Source organism: Pleurodeles waltl, chromosome 3_1 (genome assembly GCF_031143425.1).
Source record: "Pleurodeles waltl isolate 20211129_DDA chromosome 3_1, aPleWal1.hap1.20221129, whole genome shotgun sequence".
Taxonomy (NCBI): domain Eukaryota; kingdom Metazoa; phylum Chordata; class Amphibia; order Caudata; family Salamandridae; genus Pleurodeles; species Pleurodeles waltl.
The window spans coordinates 710197837-710212279 of NC_090440.1; the positions used below are offsets into that span (position 1 = coordinate 710197837).

The 14443-nt window shown below is 45.4% G+C and overlaps 1 protein-coding gene across 7 annotated transcripts in view; it reads left to right on the forward strand.

The window, feature by feature from the left end:
• The window catches only part of LOC138284541 (CYFIP-related Rac1 interactor A-like), a 121417-nt gene extending 118743 nt beyond the window's left edge, over positions 1-2674 (forward strand). For all 7 annotated transcript variants that reach the window (XM_069223422.1, XM_069223428.1, XM_069223423.1 and 4 more), the window contains one exon: positions 141-2674. In XM_069223422.1, coding sequence (XP_069079523.1) covers positions 141-204 — 64 coding nt within the window. In that variant the 3' untranslated portion in view covers positions 205-2674. The remainder of the gene's footprint in view (positions 1-140) is intronic.
• The last annotated feature ends 11769 nt before the right edge of the window (positions 2675-14443 follow it).

Here is a 14443-nt window from a genome sequence, read left to right on the forward strand (position 1 = left end):
TTCCTGGCACGGTTTTCAGTTAGAAGTCACCCCACCCCTGAGGCCATGTGTCCACACTAGGTCACCTGCTATGATGCTCCAAGCCCCACTGTTTGCTCATGCTTACTTTCCTAAACTGACTGCGCCTGTTCCGCTTCCAGGTACACCACCAGACACCTCAATGATGACAGCACCTCCAAGCAGATCCGCGCCCTCCTGCAGTGAGCCCCACACCCCGAGGGCGGACTTCAGCAAGACCATGTGAAGAATCGCGAGACTATTGTCATTTTGTACAGAAAACAAACATTTAGAGAAATATATTGTTCAACTTCAGCACAAACAGGCTTTTTATGCCCTTCAGTTAAAGTTATTGCTTTCTTTCCATTACCGGGGGCAGATGGGATTATTCCCAGCAATACCATGTTTACCTTTGACATGCCAGGGGATTCCCAAGCTCTGAAAGGTCAGAGGTCATTTCATCAGAAGTTGGATCCTTTAATGGATCGAATTTGTTGATGGTAAGCGGCCCTCTAAATTCCTAATTTGTGAATGGCTTAGTGGTCCAAAAGATAGTGGGCCAAATGCACAACAGAATTTAGGGTAAACACATAGCAAATGAAAGGCATGGGGGAAAGCTGCAGGCCATACGGTGAATGACAAATGAGGCATAAAATACAAGGAGAAAAAACACGACGGTCTGCTGCGTGGTACAAAAATGGCATAGCAGTGTGCCACAGAGTAGAAGTGGGTGAAAGTAATGAAGGACTGGGAAGACAGTGTTGTTCTTGGCATGGCTGTGATGCTCTTTGGGCAGAAAAAAATGATGTTGTAACTTTCGTACTAAAAGGCAATTGTAGATACATTTTTCACATGGCACAAAAGGGCTGGCCTGGGATTTTGGTGGACATCGTCACTGGAAAATACTAGGATGCAATTCTGCCTATGGTGTGCCAAGAACCATGCTCATCCTACACACAAATGGGAGGGAGGGGCATCCTGCTTTTCACTTAAGGGAGGGACAATGTACTTACTATAATGGAGGCATAGCACTTTTTGTGTAGAGCAGAGGCACTAATCCTGCTCATCACAGAAGGAAAGACGGCCCATCTTGCACATTACGGAAGGTTATCTGGTTGATCTGCAAGGAATGGTCACTTCTGCGAGTCGTGGGTTGAGGTCCATCCTACTTATCATTGGAGAGAATCTTGTCATGCTTGTCAAAGAGGAGGAATATTGATCATTAAGGGCGCATCCCAGTAACCTGGGAGTCTGGGCAGCCCATGCTGCTGACCACAGAGAATACAGAGCCAAGAACCACCTCGTTTGTGAAAGTGCAAGAGCCATCTATATCATAGTTCAGAAAGGCGAATGTCCTCCTTACACAGTTCCAGAAGGCGCAGAATCCTTATCAGTGTTCCGAAGGAGGAAGAGCCATCATCCTTATCACAGTTCAAGTGGGAGCACCCTGGTTACAGTCCGGAAACACATGAAGCCATGCCCTGTTTATGGTCAGATGGTACTCCTATCATAGTGCATGGAGTGTGCAGCCTTGTTCATATTTTATGGCACAGTGGGGCCATTACTATCAGTCAAGGGAAAGAGCGGAGCCATGCATGTAACTCAGGCAAGGTGTGGAGACAGCACACAGTTTTTGTTAGGATGCAGCTATGCTCAACGTTCAGGAACCGGTGGGGCTTCACCGAGTCTGCGGGACGGGAAGAGGCATGCTCACAGTTGATGGAACAGTGATTCTACACTCAACATGCATAATGGGCAGAACCATGGTCACAGTTTATGTGAAGGTTTGTGGAATGGACAGATCCATTCTCACAGTTGAGGGAGCAGTGGGGCACTATTTACAGATTGTGGAGGGGTGGCAAAGTGGTTATATTCTGGAATAGGTAGGGCTATGCTCACAATTTATAGAAAAGTGTAGCTGTACTTAGTTTACAAAATGGAAGAGCTACGATCACAGTTGGTATGGAGCCATGTTTGCAGTTTGTGTATCAGGTGGAGCCATGCTCGCAGGCTGTGGGAGGCACTGGCACACATTCTTACCATACATAGAGAGGTAGGAGCGCTCACACTTTGGAAAGGCATGCGGCTATCTTGATGGTCAACGATGCAGAGAGGGAATATTAACAATGTTGGGGCTGAGAGTTATTCTTTCCCCGGGGAGGAAGATCTTTGCTAGCCTGCTGGACATACATTGTGGGAGATGAGGCCACCCTGAGGCACAAGGAGCTCTGCCCAGGCATGCAGCTGGAAGTAGACAGAAACTGGACAACACGTGTAAACTTGGAGCGAGAACTTCTGGCCGGGCCGGCAGCAGGCACCATAAAGCTGTGCATTCACTCAGTAGGCCTCTATTGCAATATATGAAACAGCATTGGTGCAAGCATTTAAAGGCCGTGAACTCTCAATACACTTCCAACGCGTTTCGTGGCATGGCACCACTGAAGTCCTCTCAAACTGTAGACAACTGTACTTTTCCATTTCAAGCGCCAACAGCCCCATGTCTGAGGTATATATAGTTGAATTGCTGGTATTAGGATAGAAAAGGGACACAATTAAAAGAACAGCAATATTACTCTCTCTGCTATTTCCATCCCACAGTGCAGACTTGAAATCCTAGAATGAAATCTCACCTGTTACTTGTACATTTTGTGTGAAATAAAATAACATTTAAACTGTGCACCGAAAATGCTTTACTTGATCTCATTACATCAATCACATTGGGCCGCGCTGGGGAGGGTTAATGGGGATCCTACCTTGTCCATACCAACACTAGCTCTCAAGCACTTGTAACCTACGCCTTCTCCACCACCACACAACAGTAAGGTTATCATGCAGAACCCAAACTTTAATTACAGGGCAAGGATGACCGCTACTTTTCTACCACATCCCCCCCCCCAACACCATCAAGGAAAAACCTACCTCCTCCCAGGGCAAGTCCTATACATTGGACCTTCAGACAGTACTCCTGAGGGCCAGTTTCTAATGTAAGGATCGTGATCCACCGCACTCTCCCACCTACCACCTTCTTCTAGTGCAGTTATATTAAGGCCAGAACTAAGATGCCCAATGTCACAGAGCTCTCTTCTACAGCTCACTGCTCTTCTTTACAGAACATTGGTTTCGGTGTGATAATCCAGTTGGTTCAATTAACACCCCACCTGTCTTCGCTGTCCTATGGAAGCCAGCCTTCTTTTGTGGGATGCTTTAGCACTGCCGAAGGTTCCCTTTCCCGAGTAAAGCTTGAGGCATACAACACCCATACATATCCTATGTGAGCCCGGAGTTTCATCCCATGGAGAATGGGTTACCCAGTACTTAGTGAACAGAAGAGTAACAGGTGAAACTAGGGACTTCGACAGCCTTTAGTGGTGTGCGCATAAACAATCATTTTCATAACGCAGTACTTGACTGCTCATCTAAAGGTTTATACAGATTTTTTCAGCTTTTATTATAAAATGAGAATAACACAGTTCAGAATATTGAGGCCCAAGTATCTCGGTGGCACTAGAGATAAAATCCAGTCTTGCAAAACTCTACCTCGGAGACTGCAGATTGCTCAAGAACGCAGAAGCGAGTTTCTCCCTTGATGAACCACGCACACCAGAACTTGGAAGCGAGTTCCTCCCTCGATGAACCACCATGCACCAGAATTCAGACGCAAGGTTATCCATCGATGAACCACTGTTCCGGCTCTTACCTGGTGCAGCCCTCAAAATTGTACTTTGTTTTCACATACTGCTGCTGTGCTGCCAAAGGACACATGTCGGTGCTAGTAGGAGGTGCATACATGCATCCACATCAGAGGCAAGAACACAACACACCTTTTCCAACAGTAGGGAAAATAAGCAGCAAAACAAAATAAATCTTGAATGTGGTTGTTCTTTAAAGTAGGGGTGGGCGTAACTGGCATAATTCTCTCTAGCATAATTACTTGTACTCACTGCAAAAGTACTCATAATTATGCATGACTGAGTGAGAACCGTCAATTCAGCATTTACTGCAATTTTCTTAGAGCTAAATGCACCCTTGCATCCAAAGTGGGCCTGGGGATGAATTTTGCGCTAAGAATATAGCATTAAATGCTACAGGCCATGAACATCCAGCAGCCGCTTGCTCTCTTATTTCGTTGTTCCTGAGCTTTCTTCTGTAGGATTTTTGCCCCAAATTACATTTAATTAGTCAAGCTGGCATAATCGCATAATTTCGAGCCACAGGAGTAACGTATAATTACTGAAAATACTCTGATTACTATGGCGTAATTAACATTTTGCCTAGGCCTAATTTAAAGCTGAACTTGCAGCAGAAGAATTGCCAAGAAGACACAGTATTCCCTAATGGACGCACATAAGCATCTACTTGTGTAAGGAAAAGGCCTTTCAGATTGTATTAAAGCTGTTCCCACAAGTAAAACAAACACAATAACACATAGACACACTCACTGTTGACTTTAAACAGAGAGAAAGATCTCGATTAAAACACACAGAAGAGCACAGACCTACACCACGGAGAGCATAACCAAAAAAAGCAGGACGAGCAGAGAGAACTAGAGAACCAATGGCATACTGTGCAAACACTTGAGCATCCGGCAGGAAGGGCACAGGAGCACCTGTAATGGAGATGCCTCAAGACAGATCAGGTTCCTGTTCCACGCACCAGCATTTCTGCCACAGTGTCCTACCAGTGATACCAGCCCCTGGATCTTTAGTTCATCGGCAGCTGTGTAAAGTTACTTGCATGGGGCACTGGAGCTATTCTCTACAATTGTCTGATGACATCCAGTTCTGCTCTGCTTTCCAGGTCTAGAGGAGACCGTTCTTTATCGATATGGGCGCCAATGAATTTGAACATTACCACTTAGCAGCTCTTCAGTCTCACTTTTAAGTTCAACAAAAAGAGGAAGCCCTACTTGTTGGGTTAACCAGTTTTAAGAACAGTGCCGAGAGGGCTGTGGTAGTGGTGGCAGCGCTTTAAACATGCCTAGTGGGAAAATACCAGAAAGAGATGGAGGTGAGTCCTTATCATTGAGGCAGAACCGCCAATCATAAGAATGAGCCAGAAAAAGTACCTCACGGAATTGTATTCAAAACTTAATGACAGTACCAGATGAAACAATTGTCTCCCTTTGATCCTCTGTAAAACACCATTTTTAGGTCAGCACTCTGGCCTGTTGTAATCTATCTGCGGGCTTTTAACCACACCCACCGCACGCCAATCACTATCACTTATTCATGGGCTTGCCTTTCAAATTAATTTGTTATAATTGATAAATGCTTTACGTTTGTCCCTCTTTGGGGCATTTTTGTTACCGTTTTGGCCACTGACCCTGTTACATGGCTAACTGCACGTTTTACGATAAGTTTGACTGCGAGCAAACTTCTTTTTCCTTTTGTGTCTGTCCTTAACGCTCATGCTCATGTCAGCCATGGCACTTTGAATCAGCTTGTCAACTGTTTTACTTTTCATTTTTGATTTATGTGGCAAGAAAAGTCCAGTAAAGAATTTACAACGCTTATAGCTCTAACTCAAGCTAACACAAAACTCTATTGCATTGCAAATGCTTGTTAATACCTTTCCGTCAGGTACCTTTTCTGGTTGATGCTTTATAAGTGCAGTCATTTGCGCCGTTTATCCATGCTTGACCATTCTCTAATAAGTAGCCAACGGGCCTTGTTGTTCCCTGTGTTTGGATCCTAAAGTCTCTCTCTCTGCTGCATTCTATTGTCAGCCAGTGGTCGCACCCAGTGGTGACTGCCTTGTAGTTACAGCAGAGGGGAGGGGTACAAAGATAATTTTTTAAAAAAAATCTCTTTTCTGCAGGCGCCTTCCTCCCCTCACAGCATCCTCTTCTCCTCTCATCATGGCAGCTCCAATGCGGCCGCTGGGACAAGGAAACAGCACAAAAAAATCCTGACACTGCTTTCATGCTGATAACCAGCATGAAAGCGGCATCAGGATTGGCATCAGTATTGGCGGGAACGGGCTCTTTCAGGACTCACAACAGCATTGGAGGCCTGGGCTTTCTTTAACTCAGCTGTCTTAAGAGAGCTAGGTTAGAGATATTTAAAGTGGCCGGCCAAAGAGACATGCACACTTTAAACAAGTACACAGCTCCCTGCTGCTACTCGGCAACAATTGTTCCACCCCGTCCCGACACTGGGTTCAGGACGGGGTAATGAAAAATAAAACAGTAAAGAAAGTTTGTTATCATTTTATTTTTCATTTCTGGGGTATTTTGGGGAGCATTTTTGTAGCGGGCATCACTCCTCCGCTCACGTGGAGAGGCTGCCCCTGGGCACCCTGTACATTGCATAATTTGCCTGTGCTCAAGATACCCACAAAGTGATTATTGTTTGCCTTACTATCTCCACCAGTATCTTGTGCTCGTCTAACTTAAGGCATATTTATTTTATGCCGTAGTTTGTGGTTCCCATGGTCTAATATGCCTGTTACCACTGAGGGCATTCACACTGTATTTTTATGTGCTTTGGAATATAGCAGGTCAGAACCCTCGGCAGCAGAGCGCTTTACAGAAGGACGAACAAACAAATGCAGGTCATAAGACACGAAATCACTATAAACAAACAAGGTGAAAATCAGAAAGCTGGGGTCACCAGGGAGAATGTGATATATTTGCCTGATGGGGCACACCAGGTCTCTCAGAACCGATTACATTGGGCGGCTGCTTTCTGTGCCCTGGGCACACATTTGTATTAGAGAAGTGGGGGCGCAGGCGCCTCCCTGGCCCCTCCTGTGACACGGACTACACCATCACGATCTGAAGGTGTGGCCCCACGCAAATGGGAACATTTTGCCTCTGCCCCCACACCATTAGTCAGACATGGGCAAACAGATAAAGGAGCTGTCAGATGGTGCACAGTCAGTTATCACCCCGAGGGCGAACCACAAAAGAAGTTCAATGGACCCATGCACAACATTCCCCTGCATGCTAGTGTAGTCACTCATTGCACCCGCCTGGGAGGGCGGTCTCTGCTCCTCCCTCCCCCCCCCCCCCACCTTTTGAAGTGTAGGTGGCTTCAAACAGCTAGTCTGGTTTTCACTAATGCCCTCACTCCAGGCATTGAGATAGGGTGCACTGACCCGGTCTATGCCTTTGGCACTCAGTTTAAGGTGCACCACTGTGCAGACCAGGTCACTGTGTCCTACCAGTGATACCAGCCCCATTATGTTAGGTGGGAACAGATTATAAAGCATTTCATTTTTCTGAGTTTGTGGTACTTTGAAAAGAAATTCGGAACCCTTTTATTCCACACAGTAATGCACATTAGCTAAAATGTCCTGCATACGCTACTGACGACATATCCGTGGACCTTCGAGGATTGTTTACCAGAGAGCAGTTTGATGGCTTTTGATTTAGGCAAAAACCTGCTAACGTATTAGACTGTTCACCATAAAAAAAAACACACAACTACCATTATTATTACAGGCACTCTTTCTGGACGTGCTTCCATGTGTGACCAGATGGTGGCAGTCTGTCACTGGCGAATAAGGACCCTGGTCCGACAAGGGTCGACTTCTTGAAGCAGCCTTCTATAGACGTACTTCGGAGAACACAGCCCCAGCATTTTTCCGTTTTATATAGCGCGAACTCGACCTGGAGGCATTGGAGAGCTTTACATGAGCACCAATTACATTACACGAGGGCACGTTTATGTTTGTAGGCACGGGGAAATTAAATGATTTGCAAGCAGGATGTTGCCCTGCTGCCAAGACTCGAGCCTAGTTCCCCATTTCTAAAGTCGGCAACTCTGGCCGTGGAGCCGATCTTCTAGTCGTGCCACCACCCACCAATGGCAACCACTCCAACAATCATTAGAAGGCACACCCTTATTAGTGGAAACAAATTGGCCGCAGTGTATTGTCCATTTTGGTAAATTTACCATTCCAGTGTTGACCTAGAAGGGAACTCCTCTTACAATCTCCCCGCTCTCCACTAACCACTCAGCTGCTTGCGAAGGCTATCAACTCTTGGGCTAGGCATCTCTCCCCATCAAGACCCTTCCATCAGAACATGGGGCAACCCGCTCTAGGGTCTCCGCCGCTGTCTGCAGGGAGTGCTCTGTGAGCAGACCTGGCGCGATGTTCCTTTCCACATCTGCTGTCCCTGCCATTTCACCCCTCCGCGTTCTGCTAGTTCCGGCTGTCCCACTGATGGCTAATGTTCGCCATGCAGCCCTAGGAATCACAGCCCCTGTGAAGCCACATATATGGCCTATTTACTTTGGAAATAAATCACCGTGGATTGGCTGGTGGGCCAGGCTCTTCTGTTTTGAAGCTGTCCAATCGCCTGGCTGCTTTTCCCTGGGCTTGTCTGTGAACCCTACGTTAGTCTACACTCCCCTGCTCTCCTCTACCTCCCACTCAACTGACCTCAGGTCTTCAGTGGAGTTTAAACCCTCGCCCCTAACAGAGGTACCTGAAACGTTTCATGAGCTCAAGTAGAAGCAATAAAAAAAATAACCCTCACCTGATACTAAAATATAGTCATAATGGCGAGGAGGGGCGGAGACATGAACCCCGGTGCCACTGCACTTGCTGCACCTCTGATAGCTATTTTCTTTGCCCTCACACAGATCGGCACAGTTCGGAGTATGGGATCAACAGGCATAGCTCAGGGGACGCAGCAGCACCCACGCTTGCCCGAGGGCATGGGCTGGGCTGAAGTCACACAAAGTTCAAAGCAGAATCTGCACCCACAAATATTACATAGAGCGTAACGCCACTGTGCACAGCTTGGAACCCTGACAGAACCCCCCCAGAGAAGGGACTGCACCACAGAGCGCATCACTCGGTCAGTGCAAGGGGAGGGCCTCCAAACACGCAGTGCAGCACGCAGCCTACGGAGGGGCCGCACTCACAGCTCCGACAGTGCCTCGGTGAGCTGAACGATCGCCACTGCCCACAAGCGGGCGAATCTGCCCAAGGACAGCCTTTACATTGGAAAAGAATAAGAGCCAGGGCCCAAAGAGATGTGTCGAACACCAAGGCTGCGTAGTGCAGATTCTACCTCATGCCTTGTTAATCCACCAACAGACGATCCCTGCTCCTTTATTTCACCCCTGCAGATTACTTTCCGTCCCTGCTTTCTCGTATTATCACTGTTTCCCGTATTTTTCCTTTTTAATTTTTCCTGACCCCTTTTGTGCGTCCCTCTGGCTTGCTCTGGGTCAAAGTCCGATCTGGAAAAATAACTGCGGCCCCACAAAAATTAGTGCAGCGGCACCACCTGCTCAAATTCCCTTCCCATCCTTCCGAAGTTGGTCCACAGAGTGCCGTTAACAGATGTATTTACGGGGCAGAGATGTAGGTAGCTTACACAAAACATGGCGCTACCGCACCCACTCTGTAAGGGAAAGCAAAGTCCGCACCCGACTAACGTCTGTCAGACCTTTGCCCACGCAGTTCAGAGTGGATTGCAAGCCATGGGCTGCCTGCCATGGGTTAGAGTCCTGCTCGCACCCTGGGTGCAACCCAACGGGCGACTGGAGTGACTCCCCCTCCCCCACGGCCTTCTGTCACGCTTGCAAGCTTGCTGTGCTCCTCACGCGCCCCACCGCTAGACACTTCGCTTCCTCGTTACTTCCTTCCCGCCTCAGCTCCGCTGCTTTTCCCGCTCAACGAACAAAACAAACACCTCGGTGCAACGAGCAGAATAACGGTGTAAGCACAGCATGCCGAGCACGAGACTGGAAAGCACATCATTTATAAGGATTTCAGTTTTCCATTTTTACAGATCAATACAGACAGAAAACAATGTGTTTCCCGTCAGCATTTATTTTTTAAAACGGATAAAACAGAATATTGGGCTTCTTCCAAGTGACTGCATGCTGTCTTTCATGTATTATAGTCCAACAGCTGAGCTGGACAGCTTGGGAAAGTAAAAAAAAAAACAAAAAAAAACAGGATGAAATGTCTTTAAATAATGGCATATGTCAACATGCATTTGTGGTATAATGCAAATATTTACCAGTAGGTATACTGTTATGTAATATGACTTCTTAAGTAGCTAACACACTACAGACAACAAACTATGAATACACATCAGTTAAATAAATATGGCAATGTACGCGTTTATAACCTAATTTATCAGCAAAACACTAAATAAATATGGATAAATACAGATTAAAATGGTCAAAACATAAATATGGGTAAATACAGAAGGAAATGTGAAAAATTAAATATCATAAAATCAGGAGTCCGAATCATATAGAACACGCGCAATCATAGGAAGACAAAAAATATCACAGTATAATACCTCATGGTAGAGCAGAGGGATAAATCATAGCAGACATCACAGTCGTGGTACTGGGAGCACCGCATAAAAGGGCAGGAGAAAGCCTCTGAACACCACAGACATAAGAGAGCACAGGAATGTGATGACCACACTGAGCATAACAAAAAGGGGGGGGGTTGCAGAAGTGAGCTCAAGTGGACCAAACGCACCAGGTGAATATTCTCCAGTCCTGGTGCCCGCTTGGCATGTTGGTACTTGCACCTCTGGATTTATGAGATAAACAACAGTGGGGGTTAGTGGAGGCGTGATCTAAAATTAAAAAAAATTCAAAATAAAAAGCATTGGGCTGCAGGGTGAAGGAGTAAAATGGCCAAGATTCGGGATGGACTGTTTCCATAAGGCAAATGGTCACTATTGATTTGAATTAGATGGGTTTCTGTCTAGAGTGGCACAGTGGGTGAAAAATGATGAGTTGGAATGCTACCCCAATCAACTGCCACAGTCAAAACTATTTTCAAGCATTCCCCGTCACATTTTGGGTGTTTGCCTGTAGAATGCCTGGAAACTGGAGATTGGTGCAGCCTACTACTGCCAATGCTTGTGAGTTCCAAAAAGTAGTACATTTCAACCCATTCACGAAATATTTCTATAGGTGCAGATTTACTACTTTTTTGTTAAACCAGTCACTATACATATTTAAGATCCCAATACAAATAATGAACCGATTAAGACCTCCTAATGAAATGAGAATGATAAAAATAAAATAAAAAAAAGAACAGACACAGGACCCCCACACTGAACTACCAAACCAATAATGCATTACTGGAATTTCACACCCAAAACACTCCTGATGAACCCTCACCCCTGCTCCTCCCACCTGGGACTGGTAATTCTCCAAGAGAATTTATGATATAGTCATGTAAAACACAAAAGCCTAGAGTCCCCACCCTGGGGTCACTTATTTTAAAGGTATTTTCACTGCACACACACACACACACTTCATCGTCTCTACGGTACAGGAATCCTAGATGGTAGATTTGTCAAACCGGTGCATCTGGCAGAGATCCATGTTTATAGTCCTCACCTTTTCCAAATCATTTTATCAAGTGACAGATGGCCGCCGTGTACTGAGACGGAGTTTCAAATAGAAGAGAGCACACAGGCAAATTAATAAGGCAGACAGAGCCAGGGAAGAGCCGTGGGTCTTGGCTCTAGGAGTGCGTGCATGAGCCGAACCATGAAAACATTAGGCATGTATATCGAGCAATAAACAATGTTAAAAAAAAAAAAAAAAATCACAATCTCTTCAAAATAGTGGATTTCTTCACCATGCAGAAGCATTTCACCTTAGTACATCAGGTTAGAACACTGCATAGAAAGACATTTATTAAAAGTAATAGTTTTTAGAAATATTCATTCTGCCACCAACAACCATGCCATTAGTGAACTAGGAGGCAAGCCAGTTGTCATGTAAACGCTAAACGTGGCCTAGATTTTTATTATCGATGGAGCAACATTACGGTCTATTAAGTCAAATATAAGAGGTACTTGTACAGAACACACTTTGCATTCCAGTATTTAAAAGTGCACTCATATGTGTTCATAAAGATAAAGCATGGGCAATGCCAATAGCTCTATGCAAGAGCTATTGGCTTTGCCAATGTGTTTTAGCCATGTTGTACACCAGCGTGGCTACTATTCAGCATGTCTAAAAGTTAGTGGCGTGAAGGAGAGTGGTGTGTCAGAGAAGAATGACAAAGAGTAGAGTGTTGTGGAGTGGCAGAGAGTGTCGTGTACTGGAGTGGCATAGTGTGGAGTCACGTAGAGTGGCATACATTTGAGTGGGGTAGAGTGGACTGGTGTAGAGTGCACGGACGTAGTTTTGCAGAGCATAGTGGCACTGAGTGCAGTGGGATTGAATTCAGTGGGGTACAGTGCAGCGTCGCAGAATGCAGTGGCATACATTAGAGTGGTGCACAGTAGAGTGGAGTTGTACAGTGATGTGGAGTGGCGGAGAGTTGAATGATGCAGAGGGCAGTGGTGTAGAGCAGGGTAGCAGAGTGCAGTGTTGTAGACTGCAGAGTAGAGTTGAGTGGCACAGAGTAGTAGTGGTGCGTAGTAGAATATAGTGCTATAGAGTGCTGTGGCATAGAGTGGAGTAGTGCAGAGTAGAGTGACAGAGTGCAGTAATGCAGAGTGAAGTGTCAGTGTAGTGATGAAGAGCAGAGAGGCACAGAGAGCAGCAGGGTACAGTGATATAGAGTGCAGGGGAGTAGAGTGCAGGGGAGTAGAGTGCAGGGGAGTAGAGTGCAGGGGAGTAGAAAGCAGTGACAGTGCAGTTCTGTAAAGTGCACTGGGGAAGAATGCAGTGGTTAAGTGTAGAGTGGTAGAGTGCAGTGGTTTAGAGTGAAATGGCGCAGAGTAGAGTGGCACTGAGTTGAGGGGCGTGGAGTAGATTATTTCAAAGCGGAGTGAAGTGACGTACAGTGCAGTTGCGTAGAGTGATACAAAGTGTAATGGCATAAAATAGGATAGGGTGCAGCATTGCAGAGTAAATTAGAGTGGCATAGAGTGCAGGGGCACAGAGCGGAGTGTTACAGAGTAAAGTGCATTGGTGTAGAGTGCAATGGCATAGAGTGCAATGTTGCAGAGTCCCGTAGAGTGGTATTGCACAGTGTAGACTGGTGTGGCCTAAACTGGAGTGGTGTAGAGTAGGGTGGCAAAGAGTGTATTGGCGTAGAGTGGTACAAGGTAGAGAGGCATAGCATGAAGTGGCGCAGAGTGGAGCAGAGCGGAGTGCAGTAGCGTGGAGTGGTGTAAAGTGGAGTTTTGCAGAGTATTATGGTGTGGTGTGGTGGGGAGTGGTGCAAAGTAGAGTGGCGCCGAGTGGAGTATTCATGGTTTGGCAGCACACTGCCATTACAGACAACACATTTCCAATTGAAATAACCAATACATTTACACAGACATACAGTGTTACTAACAAAACTATACAGTGCACAGACGAAAATGAGTGGAAATTGCATCACCTAGTGTAATTTGTTTTGATCATATTGATATATTTGTTTCCAACACACTTCATAAGTAACAAAAATATGCTTCATTTGTGATCCTAATTCTATGTCAGGACCGGAGGCGAGGATTATGCCTTATTTTCTCCACTTTATTTAATGAGCAGCCAAGAAACCAATACACAACTACAAGTCCCATGAACAGTTGGGAAAAATGAGTACAGTGTTAACCAATGAACAGTAGGAATTTTGTCCAATGAACAGAAGGCAGTCCATAACATAGTCCTTCCTTTGTGTCCCATCTTCCTCTTTCTTCGCTGCTCGCAGCCGAGTTAAATCGTCTTTTTTATTCCTCTTAAACTTCGCTGATTATATTCATTGTATTTACCGTTTCTGCTATTGTATTTTTATAATAATTGTTTTTCATTACTCACGGGAGTATTTTCGCCCATTCGCGAGCGTTTTTCGTTGTGTGCACATATCTTCCCGACAACCGTCAGAGGGCACTTGTCGGGAAGGTAACCTTGGTAACGAACACTCTGAGGAAACGTGCTGAGCGGTATGTGCGTATTCCCTTGTCTCCTCAGAACGGAGCAAGTGTTTTTCAAAACCTCAGCGCGTTCGTTCGCATTTCTTTTCAAACAACTGAGTTTTTCCCTGCCTGGAGAGCGACGCCCTGCTGGGTCTGTACTTGAAGCAGAATTTACCATTTAAAAAAAAAAAAAAGGCGCTGACACCCCTTGCACAGGGGTCAGTATTTGTAGCTATATATTTCTCTTTATAATTAGTCCTTTGGGTTACTGTATTGCCTTTTGGGACATACTTCCAGGCAAGCAACTAAGGTTGCTATCAACCCCTTTAAAGTTATTTTTGTGCACTGGGGTGTTGTTGTTCCTGGCTTTAGCCTCTCGCATTTGAGTGCATAACACTCTTCACTCTATCAGCTGACACCCAGCTGTGTGTGTGTGTGTGTATATATATATATATATATATATATATTTATATCTATATTATTTATATCTATATTATTTACCTATATAGTAAAAAAAAAAAGAAAGAACTTCTTTAAGTATTTTTACTATTTAAAATTATTTATTCTTTTCCATATTTTCTTATATGGATCCAAATGAGGAGGAGGAATTTTTTGATGCGGTGGACCCATCCATTTATAGGGCTGTCTCTG